A 27,607-nucleotide genomic window follows, 5' to 3' on the forward strand; every position below is an offset into this window, starting at 1 on the left:
GATTCCACCACAAGCGAAACAACAAAAACTCTCCACACAAGCATGATTAGAGAGGACGTAGCTTAATAAATAACTAAAGTAAAAACAGAACAAGTAAGATAAAGAAGAGAGGAAAAAAGTTGAAAACAAAGTTAAAGTAAGCAGGAGCGACTGGAACAGGCTGCATACACCGTGGCGCATGCTCCGACTTCCTGTACTTGATTTCATACTGGTGGGCGGACAATATCAACGCCCATCTCTGCATGCGACTGGCTGCAAGTGATGGAATACCAGTATGTGGACCGAAGATGGAGGTGAGAGGCTGATGGTCAGTCAATAGTGTGAATTTCCTGCCGAAGAGGTACTGATGGAATTTCTTAACTCCGAACACTATTGACAAGGCTTCATGCTCAATCTGTGCATAATTGCTTTCCGCTTTGCTCAATGTTCATGATGCAAAGGCGATTGGCCTCTCTTCCCCTGATGGCATGACGTGCGACACCACTGCGCCAACCCCATAAGGCGAGGCATCACATGCCAGCTGAAGCGGTAATGCTGGGTCGAAGTGAGTGAGGGCCTCAGACTGGGAGAGGGCAGTCTTCACTTCTTTGAAAGCCATCTCACATTTGTCTGTCCATTTCCATGTCTTGGTTTTATTAAGAAGCTCATGCAGTGGCTTCAGCCTGTTTGCGAGGTTAGGGACAAACCGTGCATAGTATGTCAGCAAGCCCAGGAATGATCTCAACTGGCTTACATTCTCTGGGGATGGAGCCTCAACAATAGCCTTCACCTTTGATGGTGCTTTGTGGAGTCCAGTGCTGTCAATGACATGCCCTAGGTACTCGACAGATGGTTGGAAAAACTTGCACTTGTCCTTCCTGACTCTCAGACCATATTCCTCCAGCCTTTGTAGTGTTGCATCCAGGTTCTTCAAGTGTGACTACTCATCGGGTCCTGTGATGAGTAAGTCATCCAAGTAACCCCTGGACCCCTGGAAGCCCACTCAGACTCTGGTCCATTGCTCTTTGGAAACGTGCTGGAGCAGAGGTTATCCCAAAAGGGAGCCTTGTGTACCTGTATAGATCTTTGTGTGTCACTATGGTCAACAGTTCCTGGGACTCTGGATCTACATGCATCTGTAGATATGCCTGACATAAGTCTATCTTACTAAACTTCTGTTCTCCAGCCAAACCTGAAAAGAGGTCATCAGTGAGGGGTAATGGGTACTGTTCCGCTGTCAAAACAGGGTTCACAGTCACTTTAAAGTCACCACAGATCCTTAGGGCCCCATCCTTTTTCATGACTGGGACGATTGGTGTAGCCCATTCACTGGTGCTTACAGGTTCCAGTACTCCACTCTTCATTAATCTGTCCAACTCTGCCTCTACCTTAGGTTTGATGGCATACGGGACAGGTCTAGCCTTTAGACACTTTGGTGTGCTTCCTGGTTTGACTGTCAACTTCACTGTTATGTCCTTCATGCTGCCAAGTTCTCCGTCAAAAACTTTGGAGTGCTTCTTTAAGATCTCCTGCAGGGGGCTTATATTTCCATCATTAACGAAGAACACTTCCTGCCAGTTCAGTCTGACCTTTTGCAGCCAACGGCAACCTAGCAGAGCTGGATAGTTTCCTGGAATGATGTACAGTGGAAGAATCTCTTTCTGTTGGTTGTGTTCCACTCTTACACCCACTTTTCCTAACACCGGGACAGGTTCACCAGTGTAGGCCCTTAACTTCAACTTTGTCTTTCGAAGAGTGAGGTGCTGCAATTTTGTCCTGTACACAGCTTCTGATACCATTGACACACGTTTACCTGTATCCAATTGCATCCGTACTGCATGGCCCTCTAACAGAGGTGTGACCCAGTATCCATCATCACGTGTTTCTTCTTGTTTTTAGAGAAACCACTTTTCCTTGTCTCGGTGTGCTGTTTGTTTGTCTGGGTCTTTTCACTTTTACATGCACGTTCAATGTGGCCCTTCTTACCACAGTTTCTGCAGTCCAAATCCTTACACCAACAATCTGAAGCTTGATGCCCTATTTTCCCACAGCGGTAGCAGAGCTTGCTAACTGTTGCCTTCTTCCTGGGCTCAAGGGACAACTTATGCACTTGGGTCGATGCACTTAGCTGCTGTGCTTCCCGGCTGGCCATCTCCATCGATATACTTATCTCTATGGCCTTTTCCAGAGTCAAGTTAGACTCAGTAAGAAGTCGTTTCTGAATAGCTTCATTGCGTAGACCACACACCAGTCTGTCACGTATGGTGTCATTTAGGGATTGTCCAAATTCGCAATGCTCAGACAAGCGTTTCAGTAGTGCTACAAATTGTGCAACCGATTCACCCCCTTCCTGGTTCCTCTTATGAAATCTGAACCTCTCTGCGATGATCAGTGGCTTTGGGGAGTAGTGATTTCCTAAAATTTTCACTATTTCTTCATAAGACTTTTCACCTGGCTTGTGAGGTTCCACTAAACTGCACAGTAGGTTGAATGTTTTTCCTCCCATAACACTCAAAAAAGTTGGCACTATGACATACCCTTTAATCTTGTTAGCAAGTGCAAAATATTCAAATCTCTCAGTGAATGAACTCCATTGTTCAGTATTTTCCTCAAATGGTCCAATATTTCCAACTGGTGCAGCCATTTTCATGCAATATTCCTTTAAGTCCTCTTTGTCCTCTTGCTTGTTTTCACTGTTTATCAGATATCTTCCTTCATTTACTTTTATTTTATTTCGTTTGACTTATTGTCCCTCTTTTCTTTCTTCCGGTCCTGAATGCAATTCTTCCCTCTTTCTGGTCCCGTTTACTCTCCTTTCCACCGTGGAGAATCCTCCCCGGCAGCAGCGCTGTCCTCTGTGTCAGCGTCCTGTTCACCTGCAGGCAGTTAGCAGCGGAGCACAAACGTGACCGTGCACCGCTGTACACACGCGCGAAACTCGTTAAACTCCGACGTTTTCGGCTCTCTACTGAAAAATAACAAACACAGCATGAGAGCGCATTACCTCGTCGCCAGTTTTGTTGTATACTCACTATACTTTTAGGGTCTACAACTAATAAAACACATGAGAACAGGGAGTGTCGCTCGTAGCTTGTATTGCTTCCAGCTTCAGTCAGGACTGTTATTACAACGATGCAACGTAACACAAGAGGGCGTGACCGTATCCCTTAAGGGACAAACTTAGGTGACTAATACACAACACTGTTCAAATAAGCATTCACAGATATCCAAACCTTAAAAATGAAACAAAAGAATAAATAAAAATATTAAATAATACATTTGAAAAAATAAAAAATAAAATAAAAAGTGTTGCATTCTCTAATAACACTATCTCTCAGGGTTTTCCCTGGGTTTTTCTGAGACCAATGTGGCAAAGGCCTGTGGCGGGGGGCATCTTGACAGCTGTACTTTTAGATACAGTCCTCCCTCTATTAAAGACCGGCCCACCGGGAATTGTCCTGGTCCTCCCGATTAGCCACTCCGGGCATGTATGTCAATGTTGTTCGCTGTCCCTGGGTAGCTTAAAGAATCAGTTAGTCCAAGTTTAAGTTTTTTGTGGTGAACATGGGGCTCAGTGTTGTTAATCTTGTCTACTGTATTTTTTAGATTTCTCTTTAACGTCCACATTTTCTTCTCCTCTCAGCTCTTATGCACAGTGGTGGTTGACATCTCAGCTCGGGATTTGACCACAACCAGCCCAGGTGACCAGTCTCTCCTCTCCCCCCGCCACTATCAACACACCGACCCCAACTCAGGCACCCAGCTGGTCTGTGACAAGTGCCCGGCAGGCACCTACGTCTCCGTACACTGCTCTCCAACAGCTGTGAGGGAGTGCAGCCGCTGCCCTGAAGATACCTTCACACGGGGTGAGAATGGCATGATTAAATGCCATCCCTGTCGGGCTCTGTGTCCTGCAGGCTTCATCGAGAAGGCAACCTGCACGTCCATCCAGGACCGAGTCTGCACATGTCCCCCCAACAGCTTTTTGTCTGGGGATGGTGTTACAGAGTGTAAGCCGCACTCACTGTGCCCTCCAGGGACCAGGGTGAAAAAGCGGGGCGGTGAAACAGAGGATGTGCTCTGTAAGCCGTGCACCAAGGGGACTTTCTCAGACAGGGAGTCCAGAGCGGTGAAGTGCCGAATCCACACAGACTGCCAAGCGCAGGGGCTGGTGTTGCTCATACCAGGGACTAAAGAGACGGATAATGTCTGTGGACCACCTTCCACAGCCCTGTCTTCATCTTTTTCTGTCTCCACAACAACCACAGGGCCTGCACATGATGTGCTTGTACAGGAACCCATGACTTCTTCATGCTCGCCATCAACATCACAGACTAGACCTGCACATAAAGGTGAGAGACACTGTTTATTCTTTGCTAATTTTTTTTGTCATCAATTTTGGCATTCATTCAGTATGTTAATTACTGTCAATATTTGTTTCATATGGCTTGTATCACCCAATAATAAAGTAATTTCCTGCAAGTGTAGTATTGTAGGAAAACATCTCTTTCAGTGATTAAAAATGTAAGAAAACCAGATAATGCAATAACTTCACCAATGAATGTCCTGAATAATATTGTAGTAAAATTACAAAAAACTATAAACATAAGTGAAATTACACATCTAACCCCATAACCCAGAATACATATTAAAGCTGTACTGGTGAAATGACGGGTTGCTGTTAATAGATTTCTAGTTAAGAGTTAATAGTAAATAAATGCATTCGAACACTACAACAAAACACCTTTCTACACGTTTCCCTCAGGTTGTTATCCTCCCAGAACTGTTAAAGGAGTTTGACTGTTCGGTTTGAATGTACTTTTCTCGGGATATTTATTGGTATTTATTAGGTTTATATTTGGGTGTGTAGAGTTCCCTAAACTAATAAAGAAATTTCCTGTTTCAAATGTATTTTATTAGAGCATGTAAAGAAATAAATAGAGCAATGTGCAATGTGTTGATGTATAGTGCTGCGGCTGCATATTGCACTTTTTGCATTTATTTATGTTTCTACATTATTTTCTGTTGTTACAAGCAGTCTGTATAATTGTAATCGTGTCTAAGTTTAGTCGGTTTAGATGATTGTATGCCCCTACACCATGCCGGGAGACAACGTGGACGCCAGAGATAACGAATGCCAGTTAGCATTCAGTAGCTGCCCGATTGCTACACGGCGGCAGTGCACTGGTGTGGTGAAGAAGACCAGTGCCTAAGGGGCAGCAACAGAGAGGCCTGAGCCGAGCAGTTGGCCAGTCAGCTGGAGAAGGTAGCCCCTTTACGCGGGGGTGGTGGTGTGCCGCCACAGGAGGAGCAGGACATCCAGTGGGTAGGCGCCGACGGCCACAGCCTAGCAGCTGGACTCCACGTGGGAAGGCAGCCCCTGACCACAGTGGTGGAGGTGTTACCACGGGAGGAACACTGACATCCAGTGGGTAGGCACAGACGGCCACAGCCTAGCAGCTGGACTCCATGGGGAGAAGGCAGCCCCTGACCACGGTGGTGGAGGAGTACCGCCACGGGTGGAGCAGTGACATCCAGCGGGTAGGCGCCGATGGCCGTAGCCTAGCCGCTGGATCTTCAACCGAACAGCTGGGCAGCTTGTCACCACAATGACTGCACGACTAACGAAGACTGCACGACTAACAAAGCTAACTGACGACCTAACGAAACTCCTGGTCTGCAGCAGTGGAGGTGGGGCGTTCGAGGAGAATACAGCATCCAGCGGGTGGGTGCCGAGGGCAGTAGCCCAGCAGCTGGACATCGCAGCGACAGCTTTAAGGTGGGTAACGATGCAGCCATGACGGCGCTCCTGACCCTGCTGATCCTTCTTCTGGTGTTGGGTGAACTTTCGGGGATGATCGTATCCCCTTCATCTCCGCAGGTGGAATGTCACCTTGTGTACTCTAGGGAGGCGCTGCTTGCTCTTGTGGGACAAAAGCAAAGCATCCCAGGACCATCTGCCAGAGTATGTAAGAGCGAAGCCAGCTGCGAAATCACAGCGGAGAAAGAGGGGCAGGAGAGGGGGCATCAGACAGCAGCTCTGCAGACGCGCAAACAGACCACAGCTGCCCTCCATTATATTAAGCAATGTAAGGTCGTTGCGCTGTAAAATGGACGAGCTCCGGGTAAACAGAAGATTTTGCCATCAATACAGAGAATCAAGCACATCCCGGACTCCTCGTTGTCGTCGTCTCCTGTGTCTTCTTTGTATGTGATGGTTGTATCTGCTATGCAGCTATGTCGTACCATGTGCCTCAACAAATTTCCCGCTTGGGATAATAAAGTTTATCTTATCTTATCCAAATACACATATATGCAGTTGTCATGTAATATGCTCCTTTTCAATTTTTCCTGAACATGTATTGAACAGTAATAAGAAAACATATATACCTATAACAGACGTTGCGCTAGACTTTTTTGTCGCTGGTCATTTTGACCGACAGGGTCATAAAAATCCGGTCATAATCTATTTTTACCGGTCATTTTAATTTTCGTTTTTTAAATGATAATAAAGATATTCAAAGACATTTAGTTTTCATTCGTTCGTTTTTAATAAATCCAACAAGCAAGTTATAAAGTGTGCATTAATAAGGACATGAACGAAAAGATGAACAGACATCCACACACCCGTGCCATTAGGCTTCGTCCTGGACACACCGGACGGCACTAACGCGTCTGGTGTGTCCAGGGCATTATGTAGTTATGTCTGTAGGCTCGGTGACACAAAATTAAAATTATAATGAAGTGATTATGGTATTGAAAAATGTGTTCGGTTATGCACTGTTGTGTTATTTTAAATTATAAACACTGTGCTGTATTTTTATTTTGAAAATTGGCCGGATTCTCTCGTCTTTTCTGTGTCCGACTTCCTGTTTGGTACGATCTGCTCGATCCAGCTTGACAGAAGCGCTCCCGGCTCCCGTGAAAAATAGACCAGACGCCGAACTGAAGCGCTGCCTCCGCGGGCGCTCCGCTCTGCTCAGCGGCCTGTGTGGACAGTCAGATAGGTTAACATGGGCGTTGACTGAAAACTGCCTCCGCTGCTGGGCGCCGTGCCTCGGTTCCGCATCTGGTGTGTCCAGGGCGTTATGTCAACAACACTACATCAGAGCAACAGATGAATGACCTTTTCTCTGCAGTGTGAAAACGGCAGCCATTTAAACCACTGACTGTGCACTCCGCCGCCAAGTGGGCAGGGGTGGTAATTGCAACCGGTCAAAATGACTGACGGCCTTCAGATTTTCCGGTCATTGTTGTTAAAAAACGGTCAATGACCGAGAATATCGGGTTAACGCGACCCCTGACCTATACATACATATGCACAGCATATAAATGCAAACATATACACATACTGTACCATAAGATAAAAATAAAAAACACAATGAAAAATTATATATATGTATATATATATATATATATATATATATATGTATATGTATATATATATAAACAGGGACAACCCCCATCCCACCAGCCCTACCCTTCCATCATAATGTTGATTTTAGGTGACAGAGATCAGATACTGAGTGAGAGGTGCCCAAACCTTATCAAAATATGTAAGTTTGTCCATAAGAGTGTATCTTATGAAGTGTGTTTGTAAGGTCGCTAAGCCACATCTTTGCTGTGGGGACTTCTTTCTTTTTCCGGTGCATAAGGAACAGTTTCTTTGCAATAATGAGACTACAGGATAGGAAACATTGCTGCATGTTCCTTAATTTCCTGACATCATCAGACGTTCCTAGAATAATAATGAGGGGTTCAGGTTTTAGCTGGATTTGAAGTATTCTAGATATTAGTTTGAAAATGGAGTAGAGTATCATTTGTTAAAAGGTATCTATCACAAGTAGGAGGAATTTTGGGGTATATTCTGTGTAATTTCTCCTTGAATGAAGATGGTGTAGAATTTTAAATTGAATTGAACAGTGCCGTGCATTGTTAGAACAGTGATGGATGTGCTCTCGGCTCTTCTTCCACAAGGTGTCCGAAATCTCATCCTCTAAGTTTTTACTACATTATGATCAACCGGGCTAACCGATTGTAAGGTGTCATACATATAAGATATTAATTTTCCAGAGTCTAATGTGGATTGAAGGCATCTGTCAAGACTGGAGCCTCTAAAAGTCTCAAAATTTTGTAGGTCTTTCCTAACATAGTCTCTTATTTGCAAGTATCTGAAGAAGTGACTTCCTGGTAGTTTATCTTTACTCTGTATTTGAGCAAAAGAAGCAAAGGTGCGCTCAATGTACAAGTCTCCTTTAGTGTGGATTCCTGCCTTTTTCCAGATTGTAAAAGCATTATCTAGATTAACTGGTGCAAAGGTCGGGTTTCCAAGAAGAGATCCAAGAGATTTTTCAACACTGTAAGATGACAGAAGAATGCCACCTATAGAGTAAGGTTTACAAGCTTCTTGTTCCATTTTAAGCCAGCTTGGTGAAATTGCTGTGTCATCTAGCCAATGTCATGATCCTCATATTTGAGGCCCAATAATATGATAGACAATTTGGAAGTGCCAGACCCCCCTCCTTTTTATATTTGCAAAGGTGTTTCTGTGTGTTTTGTAGTTCCATAAAAAAGGGACCACAATTGAGTCTAAATGTTTGAAGAAGGATTTAGCGAGAAACACAGGTATATTCTGAAATAAGTACAGTAATTGAGGCAGAAAGGCCATTTTAATGGTGTTAATTCTGCCAAATAATGATATTGAAAGGGCCTTACAGAACTGTATTTTTGACTGTAATTTAGAAAGCAGAGGAGGACTGTTTGCCTTGAATAAAGATTTCTGCTATTTTGTTATCTGAATTCCTAGAAATATGAAAATTTCTCTGGAGATATTTTAAAAGGAAGATTTTGTAAACAGGAGACATATTGTACATGTATGGGCATCAACTCACTTTTACTACAATTTATCCTATATCCAGAAAAGGTTCCAAATGAGTTGATTTTTTCCAAGTAGGTTTGGAATCGTACCTTGTAGCTCAGTGAAGTATAAGTGAACATTATCAGCATATAATGATATTTTATTTATAGAATTTTCAGTATTGTAACCATGAATTAAGGGATCTGAGCGGATACTCTCAGCAAGAGGCTCAATTGCTAGGGCAAAAATCAAGGATGATAAAGGGCATCCTTGTCTTGCTCCTCTGTGTAAATTGAAGGAGGAGCACAGAGTTTGATTTAAGGATTTGTGCACAGGGGTTGTTGTAGAGAAGCTTGACCACTGAAATGAATTTTTCTCCAAATTTGAACCTTTTTAAAATGTCAAACAGAGAGGGCAATTCGACTTGGACAAATGCCTTTTTTGCATCAAATGACAAAACAGGCAGTTCTTTTCTCAATCTGTCAGTAGGGCATATGATGTTGAATAGTCGTCTGAGGTTAAAAGGTTAAAAGGTTTTATACCAAGTTTTATTTGGTATAAAACCTGACTGGTCTGAATGCACTAATTTACCTAAAAGGGGACTCAGAAACGTAACAGAGAAATAGGACGAAAGGAGCCCACTTCTTCTGGGTCCTTACCCTTTTTATAAATCACTGTGATAATGGCCTCTGTTAGGGTAGGAGGAAGGGCACCATCGGTGTGAGCTTGAGTAAACACCCTATTTAAGTATGGAGAGGATTTCATTAAATGTTTTATAAAGCTCACCAGGAAGGCCATCAGGGCCAGGGGCTTTATTGCTCTTAAGTGAGGTGATGGCTTTTTGTATTTCTTGGAGTTCAGCTGAGCTGACGCTGCCTCATCTAGTTGTGAGAGGTTGCACTGATCAAGGAAACCTCTCATGACAGTGTAGTCTTGTATACATTTTTGGGTGTGTACAGCTTTTTATAAAATCGGAGAAATCAGTCATCGTTAAGATCTCACCTTTGTCAGATTTAATTGTATGTATTGCATGGTCATTTTCCTGTTTTCTGAGCTGAATTCGAAATATTTCTGTTGGGTATATAAGAATGCCTCGCTAACTTTTGCTGAGAGTACATTGTTGTATTCATATTTCAAAGATGATATTTTTTATGTAATTCATTGGAAGGTGTTTGGGCATTTTCTCTGTCTAGTAGTTTTATTTGATGATCTATTTCAAGTAATTTCCCCTTATTTCTCTTCTTTCTCGATAATTCATATGAAATGACATCGCCTCTGAAAAAACTTTAAATACCTCCCAAAAGTGTAGCAGGAGTGGTCTCCAAATTGTCGTAAGTGTCAAAGCAGAGGGATATCTGGGTTTTTAGATAATCAGAGAATATTTTTCCAGTGAGTAGCAGAGGGTTTAACCTCCAATTCATTTGTGGTTTCTCCACATTCTAAATGTTGACAGTGCAAATGAGAGGACTATGATCTGAAATCACAATATTATGATATTTTGCATCTGCAGCATAATGCATCAATTTTGCGTCAATGAGAAAATAATCTGTCTAGCTATATGAGTTATGAGTTGCTGAGTAAAAAGAGTATTCCCTACCATTCGGATCTGCAATTCTTCAGATGTCAAACATAATAATAATCATTGATAAATGTATCAAGGAAACATCCGCTTTTATCAGTTCTGCGTGTGGAAGATCTATCCAAATAAGGATCTAACACACAGTTGAAATCCCCTCCAATGACAAGGTTTGTTTAGGATCTGGTAAGAGACATCACTTTCTTGAAGAATGATGAATTGTCCACATATATGTTCAGTAGGGTAAGAGGTGTAGAATAAATTTACCCACTTACAATCAAAAATTGACCTATTTTTTCAGATACTGTGGCTTTGTGAATGCCTTTCCTTATCATAACTGCTGTACCTCTAGCTTTTGCGGCAAAAAGAGTGGTATATATTTCCGATCCATTAACACTTAGGACTGGTGTGAGCATAATTTTTCAAATGAGTTTCCTGTAGAGATATTATATCTGGTGATAATGACTTAAGATGGGCAAACACCATCCCTCTCTTTACTGGATTGTTCAAGCCACATACATTCCAGCTGGCGAGGGTTAAACATCTCCTCCTGTTCTCTGTATTCAAATTATTTTGTACTGACATCCAAAAAAGTTACAGAATAAGGACACATTTTGACTAATTGACCTTTAAGTGGTAACATTAAGATAATAAGACGGCTGGGTCCCTCCCTTCCCTCTTAAACCTGTTAAAGCAGAAAAAAATATAAACAACAAAAAAACAGCAATAAAAAACATATCTAGCCAATACCAAATGGGTATAGCACAAATATACTTCAGGAAGCGTCTAAATAATAATACAAATACTCTGGGACTCTGGGCGCTTGGTCTATCAGAAGTTTCTCCTCCAAAGATAGGGCTTCGGCAAGGAGTCGGGAAATAAAGTCTTGAGCCCTTGGTCCTTCTTTTCCCTCCGGTATCCCCATTACCCTAATATTGTTCCCTCAGGAATGAGCCTTGAGGTCCTCACATTTTTCATCCAGTTGTTTCACCTCTGTTGTCAGACATTCCACTTTAGCGTGAAGTGCTGAGAGGCTATCTGAGTGGCATGTAGCACATTTCTCCAATTCTTTCAGAGCGACGTCATGTACGGCTGTGTCATTTTTCAGTTCTAAAACAGATTTCTGGATGCTTTGACTTAGGGATGAGATCTCTCCCCTAATAGCTGCAGATACTTATGTAATACGGCTTTCTATGACATCACAAACAGATGATTTTATCAAGTTCACCTCCGTGCATAAGGTGGAGATTGCCGCGAGCCCCGCTCTGTTCGAGGGTTCACCCGCACTTTTGCCATCAGCTTCCATGGTGTTGGAGTCTGGCACGTTCGAGGCTTCTGGGCCTGCTTCAGGCGCTGCTGTCTTTAAATTCTTCAGGAGGCAGGTAGCGTTAAGTAATTTAGCATTTTTGTGAAATTTTGATTAAATTATCGACAAGCTAACTGGAGGTGTGTCTTACTATTCCATTGCTCAGTGGCGCCCCCCATAAAGAAATTTCTTAACAGGCAAGGCAAGGGATTCAATACGAATCATTGTTGATTCAGATGAAAAAGAACAATTCATTAAAGTTGAATTGGCAGTTTTTTCTTTTTTTGCTTGCTTGTGTAAAGTTAGCCATCTTATTAATTCACTTCCAATTGTATTTATAAAGCCCAATATCACAAATCACAATTTGCCTCACAGGGCTTTACATCATACAACATCACTCTGTCCTTTGGACCCTCACTGTGGATAAGAAAAAACTCCCCCAAAAAAACCCTTTAATGGGGGAAAAAAATGGTAGAAACCTCAGGAAGAGCTACTGAGGAGGGATCCCTCTTCCAGGACGGACAGACCTGCAATAGATGTCGTACAGAACAGATCAACATAATAAATTAACAGTAATCCATATACAAAATGATACATAAAGAGAGACAGAGACAGAGAGAGATGCAGGACAGGCAATAGTGACAGTAGCTTACAACAACATTAATTTAAGTAATAATATTATAATAATAATTACGGCTATTGTGGTATAATATGTTTTATACATATATACATATATATGATATCATATGCTTATAGTAATAGTAGAAGTATGAATAATGATAACAGCAGCAGTAGGAGGCATCAGGCAGGACCACACACATCACACCATCGAGTTAGCGAGATGCAGTAACAGGACATGAGTGTTAGCAAAGGAGAGAGAGAGACAAGGAGAGAAGGTGCTCAGTGTATTATAGGAGGTGTATTATAGGAGGTCCCCCAGCAGATTAGGCCTAAATCAGCCTAGGGGGCTGGTCCAAGGCAAGCCTGTGCCAGCCCTAACTATAAGCTTTATCAAAAAGGAAAGTCTGCCTCCCGGACCGAAACAGGAAGATGATTCCGCAGAAGAGGAGCCTGATAGCTGAAGGCTCTGGCTCCTGATCTACTTTTGGAGACTTTAGGGACCACGAGTAACCCTGCATTCTCAGAGCGCAGTGTTCTAGTGGGATAATATGGCACTATGATATAGATAGATATAGATAGATATAGATATATGATATAGATGATATGAGATATGACGGAGCCAGACCATTTAAAGCTATGTAAGTTAGGAGTAGGATTTTAAATTCAGTTCTGGATTTAACAGGGAGCCAGTGCAGAGAAGCTAAAACAGGAGGAATGTGATCTTATTTCTTAGGGCGGCTGTGGCTCAGAGGTAGAGCGGGTCGGTCAGCGGTTCGATCCCGGGCTCCTCCAGGCTGCATGTCGAAGTATCCTTGAGCAAGATACTGAAACCCAAATTGGTCCCGATGGCTGTTCCATCGGTGTGTGAGTGTGTTAAAACTGAGTAGTGGCAGGTGGCACCTTGTATGGTAGCCTCGGCCACCAGTGTGTGAATGGGTGAACGTGACTCATAGTGTAAGAAGCGCTTTGAGTGGTCACTAGATGACTAGAAAGGCGCTATACAAATGCAGGTCCATATCTTAGTTACTGTCAGTACACGTGCCGCTTCTGCAACTTTTTCCATCTTTGTATGGTGTCTAACCTAAAATCCTCTCTAGTCTAATAGATAATTCAGATGCATCCAGTGTCTCAGTAAAAAAAACCGAGCACTTTCCTTAGCCCCTTCCCAGGTGAATAAACAGCGGCAAGCTACCTTAAAACACCTATGTTTGTGGCTTCAAAAGCTGCAGGAAACACGGCAACAGGTTGCTAAAACACAGCTGGTTTTGTTGTATGTGGTCCTGAACAGTGGTCTGCAGCTTGACAGGTGTCTCACCTACAGTATTGCCAACTTGGCAACTTTCTCACTAGATTCAGAGACTTTTCAGACCCTCTTAGCAACTTTATTTCTAAAAAGCTGACTAGTGACAAATTAAGACTTAGGCCTCTGGTTTCGCAGACCAGGCGAAGCGCAAGTTTGGCACACCGTGCGTGCTGGCGCAGCTACTCCTCTTTCCCACCTCCGTCCCTCCTACCTGCGCAAGTCAGAAAGAGGGAGGAGAGAAGGCGTGGAGTGGGTTTTACACAGCCGATTCACATCACACCAATCAAATAAGCCCCTCTGCTTGCCCTTAAATGCGCTGCGTGAAGGCGTAATCAGAGTTTACTCAATTCGCCATGGCAGAAGAGAGCAGCAGCGTCAGACGGCCAAACTTCTCTCAGGAGGAAACAGGTCCAAGCTCGCAGTGTCCGAATATACGGAACTGCGAGCAGACCTCCACGGGCTGATGATGCAAAGGTAGCCTGGGAGGAGGTCACCACAACTGTAAATCAATATTGCCCAGATACACTGAGAACCGTTGCCCAGTGCTTTCTCTCTCGCAGTCTCACTCTGTTTCTTTTCTTTTGACTTTTCTAAGATGACGTATACTGAATATATACTCCCTATCTGATGCTGTGGCTGTTTGTGGTTGGCTGAGAGGGATGTGAACTCATTAGTTTGCAGCTGTGTTAATCAAATCAGGTTAGGTTTCCATTACGCATGCCAAACGTGCCAAACGGTGCCAATCCCCTTTGATCTGACATCAGATGTGATGGGACAGACGATATAGAGATACATTTATGTGCTGATTGCAGATAGTTGCATTGAATAGTGTTTTTTGTGGGTATTTATTGCATTGTTAATGTGCCTGACATTCTGGAAACCTGCCTGTGAGGTTTTGGTGACGTGTGTGCACTCTCCGCCGGTCAGCCAAACTTCCGCTACACCGGCTGCGCTCCGCCTGTGTTGACAGTAGACCTGGTTTCAGCTGGCGAGCTTTTAGCACACCTTCGGCGAAGCCATTTGGCACGAAACTGTCACTGCGCCAAGCTGGATCTGTCGACACCTCCCCCTGCTGCGCCGCCACACCCATCTCAGCGCATCTCGGTCTGCCAAACTACCAAACTGAGCGCGCCTCGGGTTGTGCTGCTTGAAACTAGCTCTGCGCATGGTTCGCCACCCTGTGCCACCCTGTGCCACCCTGCGCCGTGCCGGGAAACTAGAGGCCTTAGACTTAGACTTAGACTTAGACTTTATTGTCCCCTTGAGGAAATTCTTTTCTCCATTTCTTCTCCATTCCCCAATGTCCACCACAGAACAGAGCAAGACACACATTTGGAAACTCACATGTGGGAAACACTGACGTCATTTGATGATTTTTAGCGACTTCTAGACCTAATGCTAGCTGCCTTCATTTGAACAGAGTAGTTAACACTGCTCCCCTAGGTGTCAAGATGATAGGTGCCAAGTGAGCTCATATACCACATTACTTAAGACACCTTGTTATGATACATGAAATGAGTAAATGTAAGGTATTCATGGATTGCAGAATCGTGCAATGCCAACATTTTCTCCTGGCGACTGGGTTGTCTCTAAAGCTGACTAAAAAACGTGCTGTATGTCATTGTTTAATCCGCACATATCAAGAAATGTAAAATTGACAGCGCTTTAACTGTTTCTTGACGAAAGGTTCATCCATTGACTTAGTATTCCTATATGGCGTCTACAGCCCAAGTTCATAGAGAAAAAGTTACAACGTATAACTCTGTCAACATATAAACTGTCCTTTTTAGGCCGTAAGGTGAACCCTGTTATCGTTTCATCCCACTCCACAGTAGGGCTGTAGTCTCCTGGTCGACTAGTCGATTATTTGGTCGCTATGTTCTCATCTGACCAAATTCTCATTGGTCGAATAATTGCCGTGTTACTTTCATAAAGAGAAAAGTGCTACATCAATAGCTTTCCAGGATTAATCCATTATTTCCTGCAGCAGGACGACAGGCTAAGTTACATGTGAAAATGGGGGTGTTTTCAAAACACCCCCGTTGTTAACAGAAAGTTGAACTCACCCACCCTCATGCTCAGCATGCCGGTGACGCAGACCTCCTGTCTATTTCTGTAAGCTGAAACCATTTCCCTCAGTGGAAACGAAGCTTGTATTTCACAAATAAGACAGTAAAGCCTCCACTAAAATAGCATTTTAAGTCGTGTGTGTGATTTATCCTTCAGGGATTTATCCTGGCTTCATATGAGCAGAGGAACTCTCTGGGCTGGCGCTAATAACGTTAGCATGTTGTATTTGCTTGGAAAACGTGTTTAGTAGGCTATAAAACAGTTGTTTTATCGGTGAATCTTGTGAGTTGTAATGGCGCCAAATTATGTACCGTTACCTTTGTTACATGTTGCTGCTGTCCCTGGTTTTATATGAGAAGAGGAAAATTTGAAGCCATATTTAATGTGTGTTTTGAATCAACTATAGGCTATAAATAAAGTTTGATTTGAACTAAACTTTACAGCACTTAACACAGTCCTCCACCGCCGACTAGTGTTTTGGAGGTGTAACTGCAGAATGACACAGACACACCACTGCAGAAGTAAAAATAACGTGCAGATGTTTTTTTTTCCACGACTAATCGATTATCGAGTTGAAGATTATGTGCGACTTTAGTCAACCAAGATTTTCTTTGGTTGACTACAGCCCTACTCCACACTCCATTCGTGTTTTCGCGAGTGGTGGCACGGCGGTCATGTGATCGTGCTACACCAATACGGTACCTGCTTCTAGTAAACAGGAAAGGAAGATGGCGGCCTCCATGGTTTTATTGAGCTTTCGCAATGAAGAGGAAAACACTCCAAAGTCCTCAAAAGTGAGCAGGAAGGAGCTTAAATAGTACTATATACATCGCCATGTCCATGAAGAATGATGAGGCAAATAGACAAAAAGGTGAATTAGCAAAAGTGTCTTAAAATACATTTGATTCGATACCTGGGCATAGCCTATGTGTTTTTCCATAGACAACGCTGCTGTCCTGCCTTTGATAAATGGCTATTGAGTTGCTGTATTCTAAAAAAATGATTGTAATGTCATGAATGTAAATAATAAAAATAAACAACTGTATGCTGATGTTTCTGCTTGCAAGTTCATTAACACATGAACCACTTATGAAATAACCTTTAATGAACAGCCAGAGCAGATGTCATTTTTAGAGCAGAGGTCTTTGTTAAGCAGCAACATATACAAGGGCTAAACAGTTTTATCACAGGGCTGTATGACAGCTGTCACACTTTTTATTGGTAAAATTTTGATCATGACTGAAGGTAGATAATTTTTAAATTGTTCTTGAGTATAGACTTCATGACAATACAGATCTTTCATTCATTTAATCAATCAATCATTCGAATGTAATTAGTAAAAATAAAACAACATTAAGCAACCATAAAAATCATCTTTATGAAGAAGGTGTAGTACGAAGCAGTGCAAAACAGCATATGGCAATGAAGGTGAGTATTACTGAGATGCCATTCTGTGGCAATACACCCCACAACACAATTAAATGAATGTGTGGGAAACCCTGGACAATTGGTGACATCAGTGTGTATTAACATAATCACTAAAAGCACTGAATTTGATTTAATAAAAACAATACTCAAAAAAAAGATCTGAATGGCATAAGAGCTATGCCGCTTATAGGCTACTAGTGCACCACTGAGAACAAAAGTGTCCATGTAACTACCTAAACTGACTACAACTGAACTCCCACGGTGAGAGGCATTTCCTTTCCTCCTGCCCCACACCCCACACCTACTGCACAGAGGAGAGAGGGGAAGAAACTTCATGCTGATGATGGAGGAGTTGTGGAGAGTGCTATTCTGAGCAACATGAATAGGAATGATTAACAATACAACATATTTCAAAAGGCCTCGCTGAACAGGCCAGAGTGTGGACTCTGTTAAGTGTTGACACTGTTTTCTAATGTGTGTTTCCAAATGTATGTCTTGTTCTGTTCTGTGGTGGACATGGTGGAATGGAGATGGTGCTGTGGTAAAGAATTTCCTCAAGGGGACAATAAAGTCTGAGTCTAAGTCTTAATTTGTCACTAGTCAGCGTTTTAGAAATAAAGTTGCTAAGAGGGTCAGAAAAGTCTCTGAATCTAGTGAGAAAGCTGCCAAGTTGGCAACACAGTAGGTGAGAACCTGTCAAGCTGCAGACCACTGTTCAGGACCACATACAACAACAAAACCAGCTGTGTTTTAGCAACCTGTTGCAGTGTTTCCCTTTTGAAGCCACAAACAAGAAGAAGAGAAGACACAAGAAAAATTTCCGAAAGGACAATAAACAATATCTATCTATATCTTTCAAACGTAGGTGTTTTTAGCTTGCCGCTGTTTTTTTTTTACCTGGGAAGGGGCTAAGAAAAGTGCTCGTTTTTTACTGAGACATTGATGCATTTCAATTATCCATTAGACCAGAGAGGATTTTAGATTAGACACCATACAAAGATGGAAAAAGTTGGAGAAGCGGCACGTGTACTGACAGGAACTAAGAAACGAGATCACATTCCTCCTGTTTTAGCTTCTCTGCACTGGCTCCTTGTAAAATCCAGAATTTAATTTAAAATCCTATTCCTAACTTACAAAGCTTTAAATGGTCAGGTTCCGTCATATCTTAGAGAGCTCATAATGCCACTTTATCCCACTAGAACACTGCGCTCTGAGAATGCAGGGTTACTCGTGGTCCCTAAAGTCTCCAAAAGTAGATCAGGAGCCAGAGCCTTCAGCAATCAGGCTCCTCTTCTGTTGAATCATCTTCCTGTTTCGGTCCGGGAGGCAGGCACCGTCTCCACATTTAAGACTAAACCTAAGACTTTCCTTTTTGATAAAGCTCATAGTTAGGGCTAGCTCAGGCTTGCCTTGGACCAGCCCCTAGTTAGGCTGACATAGGCCTAGTCTGCCGGGGGACCTCCTATAATACACCTCCTATAGTACACTGAGCACCTTCTCTCCTTCTCTCTCTCTCTCTCTCCTTTGCTAACACTAATGTCCTGTTACTGCATCTCGCTAACTCAGCTCTACTGGCAGGTTAACTCGTATCGCAGCAGTACAATGGTGATGGAGGAGTTGTGGAGTGTGACATTCTGAGCAACATGAATAGGAAAGATTAACAATACAACATATTTCTTTTTTACTGGTGGTCACTTAATTTGTCACTAGTCAGCTTTTTAGAAATAGAGTTGCTAAGAGGGTCTGCAAAGTCTCTGAATCTAGTGAGAAAGCTGCCAAGTTGGTAACACTGTAGGTGAGACACCTGTCAAGCTGCAGACCACTGTTCAGGACCACATAGAACAACTTTACAGCTAAAATCTCATTACGTTCAGAAGGAGCTAGTGCTGAATTATGGCCGTGATCACAGGACTTGTTCGGGGTTTTGAGTTACGAACTCCCCACTGCTTAGCTAAACACGAATCGATGTTTTTATGAAGTAAAGATTGTGTGGTCCCGTGACTTTGAACGAGATTGAGCTAAGACATTACAATGTGTTATTTTAGTGATCCCAAGAGGTGAAAGTAGAAGCATTTTAGTTTTCCTCAGCCTCCAGTCTTCAGTTTAAGCTAGGTTATTGCCTCCCTGCTCCACTCCATACATACATTCCTTTATGCTTTTTCCCTATAGAAACACTGATATGACTCATGAACCTCATATTATGCCTTTTCAAAAGAGTAAAAAAAGTGTTGGTAAATTAATATGGCCTTAATTTTTTCTTATATTTTCAAAAGTATACTGTAAAACCGTTCCTTTATAATTAGATTCAGTTGGACTTATTCAGTGCTCAAGAATTTTTATATCATCTTCAGATTTTTGTCTAGAGAGTGCTGTTACACTGTGTGGCTCAAGTTGCTGCTGCAGCATCATTACATTAGTGACACTGTAGGAATTCCTAAAAGAAAGGACATTGGTATGCATGGAAACAAACAGCTCACTGCCTCAGGAATGTTACTATTAGTGGTCATGAGGAGTTATGGGTATTTCCGTTTTCCTCATTCACCCTCTGTTTTGCTTCTCCTGCACTCCTTCCTTTAGGTCAGAGAATGTGAAAAATTCTTTCCTTTCCCAGTTTTCTTTCTGTGTTCTGTCCTCCTCCCTCACCTCGCCATTTTACCATCAGTCTTTCTCAGTCAGTCAGTCATTTTTCAGAATCAACCATCCTTGGCTGGTAAACCCCTCCTCCCCACACCTATAATACTGTCACTACTGTTTGTGCTAGCATGGGATTGATGGCTTCTCAGCCAGGTCTTTTAACCCCGTCTGTGCTGGTGGAGGGAAAGAGGGGGTGACTGTTACGCACTTGTAACCTGTCTTTTACTGTCGGTGGAGAGGGTGGAAAAGAAGCAGAAATAGTTACATTGTCTGTGTTCACCAAAATTTCTTTAACTACTTTGCTCAACAATAACAGCAGTGATAAAAGCTAAAATGTATTCACTTAACTGTATATCTTATTTTAATTCACTTGATGTAAACAGGTTTTGAAGTTACATTACAAATCTCCTCGCAACCATAGATGTCCAGCAGAGTATTTTCTGTGAATTTCTAAATACTGTGCATGTCAACTGGGTCGAAGAAGAGTAGATGCCAGAGCCGTGAAAACAATGACTGAAACTGGACTGGACACAGCACCATACCAGTAAATATACATTTATCATGGAACTAGTGTGTTCTCAGCATAGACAGAAAAAGAGAGGATATAATCCTCCATCAAAGATTTTTTTTTCCAATGTTGATGCTTTCAGTGCAGATTAGAAAAAATATTAACATCTTTTCAAATGTTTTCAAGTTTAAAGGCCATGTGGTAAACACATATGTACATAACCCTCATCATGGACGAGAGTTTTTTTTTCATCCAAAATATGTTTTAATACAGTTTGAATTTATTGATGTCAAAAAATAGTCAAACAAGAATTTAAAGATAGATATTTAGATGTATTCACCATCTTACACTCTCTCTTTCTCTCTCATTATGCCTTTGAACCGGCAACAGCTGTGGCCGGAGACATAATTTTTATGTTGTTTGTCCATCTGTCTGTACATTTGCATGTACATTAGTCTGTCTAATTCTTATGAACGTGATATCTCAACAAAGCCTAAAAGGAATTTATTTAAATTTGGCACAAACATCCACTTGTACTTAATAATGTACTGATTAGATTTTATTGGATATGGGTCAAAGGTCAGGGTCACTGTGACCTTGTTTGTCTCATTCTCGTGAACACGATATCTCAAGAACTCCTTGATGATTTTTTTTTAAATTTGGCACAAACTTCCACTTTGAGTCAAGGATGAACTGATTAGATTTTGGTGGTCAAAGGTCAAAGTTATCGTGACTTGCATCAGTTTAGTCCTCACGAACGGGCTATCTCTAGAACACTTTGAGGGAATTTCTTCAAAAATGTCAAAAACGTCCACTTGGACTCTTGAACTGATTACAAATGGTGGTCGAAGGTCAGCTTCACTGTGACATCATAACCTTATGCAGAAATACTTTTTGGGCCACAATTCTTCACCATAACTTAGGAACAGAAGGGGAGACATTTGGTCAAATACTGAATCGATGACTCTAGTCTTGAAACTTTGTATAGAGCCTCTGTGCTGCCAGGGTGAAGATGTTTGTGAAGCATCCATGTTTTTACAGACATGGATGTAAACTGTAACTGCAACTTGTCTGGATCATGGAGGCATACAACCACAAGGTGGTAATTCTAGTTTTAACCTTTAGATAAGATGAAGGCAATGGACATGGTCATTTTGTTAATATGAATCTACAATTGTATTTAGACCACTACATATTTCATGTAAAGTCATAGATAGCCACAATCACTGTTGCTCAAAACTTCCACTATGTTTGCAGAGGGTTACATCATCTAAAAGTCTTTGGTATTACTCTAAAAAGTTGACCTTTTATGTTAAAGACTTCTTGCTGCCAAGCCAAGATAGATTTGGGGATTAGCCCTGCACCTGTGTACCTGTCTGCTGATAAGAGGATGAGAGGGATTAACACCATCAGAGTAACAATCCTAAAAGCATTCAGCAGCCCATTTATGATCGCAGGTCATTATACAACAGCAATCCCAGTAGCAGCATTAGAGCTGGCGGCATGCAGGGGATAGCGGCCACATCGATAATTGAGAGTTTGATGACGCACTAATATTGACTGACCATAAGTGTTCGTTCACATATCTGGAAAACACTGTGCCTGCTGTTATTAATGTCAAACAGGACAATCCTAATTGTACTTTTTCCATTTCAGCAGATTACAGAGGTATGTTGGGGTGTGAATTGATAGCTCATCCCAGTTTCCTCTCCTCTTTAAATTTTTTTTTTTTTTTTTTTTTTAAATTATCACTACATTGAAAGCCCAAGTCTGATTCAATTTGGCCTTGCTTAAACATAATCAAGAGGCAGACTGTGGAGTGAGCAATCCAGAGCTCATCCGCTTGGAGATCATGAGGTAGAGCACAGCTCTGCATCAGTTTGCAGGAAGTACAGGCACATTCTACTTTTTTTTTAGGGAGTACACAAAGATTTTCACTCAGAATTTTTTTCTACATCGTTTTCAAATGTCTTTTTTAATTATGCCATCTTGTTGTACCCTCTTCATCTACAATGGTTTAATTGCAGCCGGCTGGTGGATTAGCGCCACCAGCTGTTTATTTCAAAGAACCAACAAATATTTGAAAAACAAAAGTGTATAGAAACTCATATTCTTCATGTCTGGGTGATGCCATTGAATTTGTTTTAACATAGTGGATATGTTTCCAATCACATACTTACAAAACGCCAACACACATCTCTTTTCTTGTTGCTTTTGTAGCTGACTGGGAACCCTCAGGCAGGTCTTACAGCTCTGTTGTTTCATTTGTGCTGACTGACTCGCATGGCTAACCTTAGCTCATGCTGCTAAAGCTAAAAACATTCCAGGCGGAACTCCTGCTCATGAACTGTGGTCCTGAATTAAGGCCATCAATCTACATTCCGTGCGGCTTGGTGCATGTATGTCACCAACCAAACTGGCTAGTAAGAGTGACTGTGGTACACGCCACTGCCAAATTCTGCTAGCATTTGGCAGGTGGGCAGCAGGAGTATAATGGACCTGAAGCACAGGGAGACAGAGTTACTTAGAACAAAGGCAAACACAAGGAAAATGGAAGCTTGAAACCAGAGACTGGCAGTAGTGTTAGTACCACATTGGAAAATTGAACAATCTGGTGAAGACTGGAGTGTAGAGATGAGGTATATATGCTGCAGGAGCTTGATTAGTGGAGGGGTTTCAGGTTTGCAGGATCATTGGCAGCAGGCGTGGAATGGAGAGCCATGCTCAGACACACACAGACAGAGATACCTTTTTTCCACAAAATTAGCTGTGGTTCTTGAACTGATTCCGTTCAGGATTCTTGAAACCTTGGTGCTATATATAGTAAACCAGCCCATGTTTTCACCAGTTTTGTGGAGAACCAAGGATGTGTCATCAGCAAAGGTTGTTGTACAGTGCACAACAAAAAAACAGTAGTAGCAAAATTGTGGATCCCACTGATTACCTGTAAACTTTTACTCTGTTATTACAGATATTTGTTCTCATCCTAAAAACAAGCATAGGCCAACTTTTAATGAGACCACTGCATGACTATTTCTTACTTAATATCTCCATTTATGACTCCCTCATCCTCTCTTTCCAGCTGCGAACCAAGTTTTGGAGCTCTGAACCTATTTATTTTTGGTTGCAATGCTCTAAATCCCCTTTACACTAAACATTTTTGGTATGGTACCTTTGGAACCGAAAGTACCCTTCAGACATGGTACCTAGACCCTAGCATTTCCATTGCAAACCGTACCTTTACATGTGGGTGGGGTTATTGTCACTCACTGCTCCGCCCAGCACTCACTGTATTTCTTCATTATTGGTGACACAGAGGAAAGACTGCACCGCCGACATTTTCAGAACAAAATAGAACAGGCTGCAGTGATCACCATGGGATATTTAAAAATAGCGGGTTTGTGCATTTAGTCTTTCTCAGGCAAGCTCAGGAGTTTAGTGTTGCCTTGGCCCGACACGACCCTTTTCTTTTCTCCTAAGAGGATTAAAATATATACAGTTCACATAACCCAGCTGGCCAACAATGTTGTTAGGATGCATGCAATATTGCCTGAAAAGGAGCTCAGAGACAGTTTCAAAAAGTTCACAATCGAGGTCAACAAAGTCATGGAGGCAAATGATGATGTGGAGGCCCAGTATATTGCAGAAGTGGAGCTGGATGCAGATTCTGATGCAGTTCCTACGTTGAATGAGCAGCAAAAGGCTGATATTGAAAAAACTGCAGGTGAGTGTGAGACAAAACTGAAGGAGTTGAAGGAAGGGGGAGGGGAAGAAGAGGAACTGACTACGATGGTAAAGGCTACAGAGGATGAAGTAGAGTGTGTGGCGTCCTTTGAACTCAGCGGAAAAAAAGAGGCCTTTGACTTCATGTTCGACTACCTGGAAAGACTGGTTAAAAAGGCAAAAGAGCTGCACACGCAGTGGAATTGCTGGGCCCCTCCTGTTGAGCAGAAAGACTTCCAGCGGCACATACGACAGCTTGAACAGGCTAAGTTAATGTCAAGAAAAGCAAAATTTATTCAAGCAAAAGCTAAAGAACACACTGAAAAAGTTGTGACTGCAGCTTCCATCAGCTACCCAACATCAGCCATTGAACTGAAGCCAACCTCCCTGCCTAAATTTACTGGCATCAGGCGTGACTATCACTGCTGGAGAAGAGACTGGGGGGCCCTTCAGAGGCAAGGGGAACCAACTGGGTCAAAAGAAGTCAAAAAGTTCCAGCTTCTTGACAGTGACAATGAGAGATCTTCGCTTGACAACCTATAACACAGCAGATGACATCTTTCCTGTCCTGGAGAATCGGTTTGGAAGCCAGACTGGGATCGCCATTGAGAAAGTCAAGGAACTCCAGAGACTTCCAGCTGTCAAAAGCCACCAGCCAAAGAAAATTGTTGAGCTCATCCAAGCTTTTGAGAAAGCTCTTGAAGACCTAAGTGACCTTGGTGACACTGGCGCTTTAAAGAACCCTCTGGTGAAATCAATCAAAAGCAAACTCCCTGATGCACTGAAGAAAGAGTGGCTTCTCTATGCAGTTGAGAGGAGCAGTGTTGAACCGGATAAGCACTTTGACAGCCTTCTAGCTTTCCTCAAGAGCCAAGAAGTGGAACTGGACCAATTGAGGGATGAAGACCCACCGAGGAAAGAAATCCAGTCTGAGCAAAGATAAGTCAGAACCAGAGCCTCCAACCAGTCAATCCATCTTTCGGGGTTTGTCGTCTGTCAGTCAAGTCTTCTGGCGGAGGGCGGGTTAGTGGAGTGGCCTGTCATTTTGATGGTACTGGAAGTTACAGCCAATGCTGGACAGAGAATTGGTACCTTGATTGACGTAGCTTCAGACACCAATTACATCACTCATGAGGCAGTAGGGCGACTCGATCTCAAAAGGGAAGACATCACACTCGTCACACTCGTGGTCCATGGTGTAGGAGGCATGAAAGTATTTGTCAAAACAAAGCATTACCTCCTAAAAATCTTCGTTCACTGGGAAAGACAGTCGCTGGCAGCCATCCCAAGCTGTTTGAAGAGTTAACAGTATCAGCCCACATGTCTAGAACGCACTTTGCAAGGTCTATAAGAACTGCTGCTGTAAAGTATGAAGAACGTATCTGTGTGGTCCCTATCATCCTCCACAAGGTCAGCAAGCCCCAATAACCATTCAACCTCAGCAATCCAATTCAGCAGCTACTACCTCCAACTTCCTCGAGTGGTGGAAATGGGACAGTATCGGTGCCGGCTGTGTCCCAAGATGTGGAGGTTGCCGCTGCAGAAACTGCCAGCCAGGCGGCAAAGAAATGACCCTTGCTGAAGAAAAAGAGCTGGAGGTGGTGAGGAGTGGCCTTACATATGCAACTGCTGATGACCACTGTTGGGATTCACAGGACCACAGATGATTTATCATTTGGTAAAATCATCACTGGACAATTTAAAGGCTTCTTCCTCTGCATGCTCTTTGTCTTCAAACAAAGAAAGCTAGGTGACACCCATCTCCACAGGAGATCTCACCTCACACCTCAGTGAGACACAAGGCTCACAACTCGATTGGACAAGACCTTTACAGGGACATGTGACTCTGTGATGTCACAGGCATCTGTACAAGGTCTGCTCCTTCCAAGCCTTCTTTCTCTTCTTGCCCTGGAGCTTCAACAGGTCACACCACTCTCCGGCTGGGCTTGGAACAGCCCAGAGGCCTAGACCCTGGCTCCATAGCCCAAACCACTAAAGGGAGAGCAACTGATCACAGACTCTGGCAAACACAAGGTTTGCAACTAGCTTTCCAGCAACAAGTAACTAAGTGAGTTAGCACCCAGCATCTAACTCTGCCATGACCTCGAGCGACCAGCTTCCTCAGATCAGAACCTTTGGAACAAAGGACACAACAAAGACTGCAGCTGAAACCACACCTTCCCAGCCTTCTTCTGCCGGCTAATAAAGCAGCACACCACCAAGTGACTCTTTCCCCCATCCATTCAAGGATCGGTAATGTAACAACTGGGCATAGCTTATCACAGCTTTACAGGCTAAGCAAGACTGTTTAACTTGTTGTATGTGATTTGATGCTGTTCATTGAGTTATTGTTGTCATTGTTGGCAGTTAGGTCATTGATTAGTTGGCTTCGCCAAAGCTAAGTGTTTAGTTTGCTAATACTGTTCACAAACAGATTCTTGCACACAACTAAACAATCTCTACACTAATCCAGGTCGTTTGCAACACACGTCACATTGGCATAGACTCATTAACAAACAGGCTTTCAACAGAGCTACACCCAAACAGACATTTCAAAGTTCCCGCTTCTTTTCCTTTGTCTTTGTCCTGACCACACAGTCAGACAAACACCTCCACAAACACCTCCCCCGAAACTGAAGCAGCCTTGATTCGGCCATTTTGGTAGTTCTCTGTTGTCAGCAATTTTGCTTTGTAGGCCAAACGGCTCCTTGATCACCACACCCGCCTTTGTNTGTTGCACAAGGGTGAATGAATAGTCAGCCTCTGCTGCGTCAAGAACTCCGAAATCCTTCAGGCGTTACTGTTAATTTTGGTGGTTGTCATTAATTTAATTATTAATCAAACTCCAAATTAATAGTTTAGCGTATTTTATGAGACTGATATCTTTAACTGGCTATCAATTTTCCCTTTATGGGAATGGTACCCCACGAGGTGATTTAATGTTAATTAAGTCACATTATTTAACATAATTATTAATTATTAATAATAATTATTAATTATTTCCGATAGCCAATTAAATCCCAACATATTTGGTGCCTCCGTGTGAAACCTAGTGTGTTGACCCCAACATTTATGGTGCTGCCGTGTGAGGTAACTATATGTTGACCCCAACATATTTGGTGCCACCGTGTGAGGTAAATATACAGTATGTTGATTCCCGACACCACAGTAGAAGGCCGGACTGGCATGCCAGGTACCCCTGGGTAGAAGATCCAGCCACATTGCCGAGCAACAGGAATGCAGTTGAGACCACCTTCCTGAGGACTGAGAGACAGCTGTCCAAGGAACCAGAATGGAAGGCCGCCTATACCGCTCAAGTTCACGATATGGTTAACCGCCGGGCCGCAATGAAGTTGTCTAAAGACGCCCTACAGGCATGGACCGGACCAGTATGACTCCACATCTCCGGTAAGACTTGTCTGGAACAGTAGTCAGAAGTTCAGAGGCTTGAGTCCTAATGATCTCCTGTTGAAGGGTCCAGATGTCCTTAACCCAATCTGTGCTGTGCTTCTTAAGTTCCGGAGGGGAGTCTTTGCTGCTTTAGGAGACATCAAGAAGATGTACAATTCAGTTTGGCTTGAAGACTGAGATGTACATTTGCA

General features: G+C 42.7%; 1 protein-coding gene across 1 annotated transcript in view; it reads left to right on the forward strand.

Annotated features, from left to right (window-relative positions):
• tnfrsf21 (tumor necrosis factor receptor superfamily, member 21) overlaps positions 1–27,607 on the forward strand; it is a 278,261-nt gene that overhangs the window by 81,226 nt on the left and 169,428 nt on the right. Inside the window, exon 2 of the mRNA XM_050058857.1 lies at positions 3,623–4,331. Coding sequence (XP_049914814.1) covers positions 3,623–4,331 — 709 coding nt within the window. The remainder of the gene's footprint in view (positions 1–3,622; positions 4,332–27,607) is intronic.

Source organism: Epinephelus moara, chromosome 12 (assembly GCF_006386435.1).
Source record: "Epinephelus moara isolate mb chromosome 12, YSFRI_EMoa_1.0, whole genome shotgun sequence".
Classification (NCBI taxonomy): Eukaryota; Metazoa; Chordata; class Actinopteri; order Perciformes; family Serranidae; genus Epinephelus; species Epinephelus moara.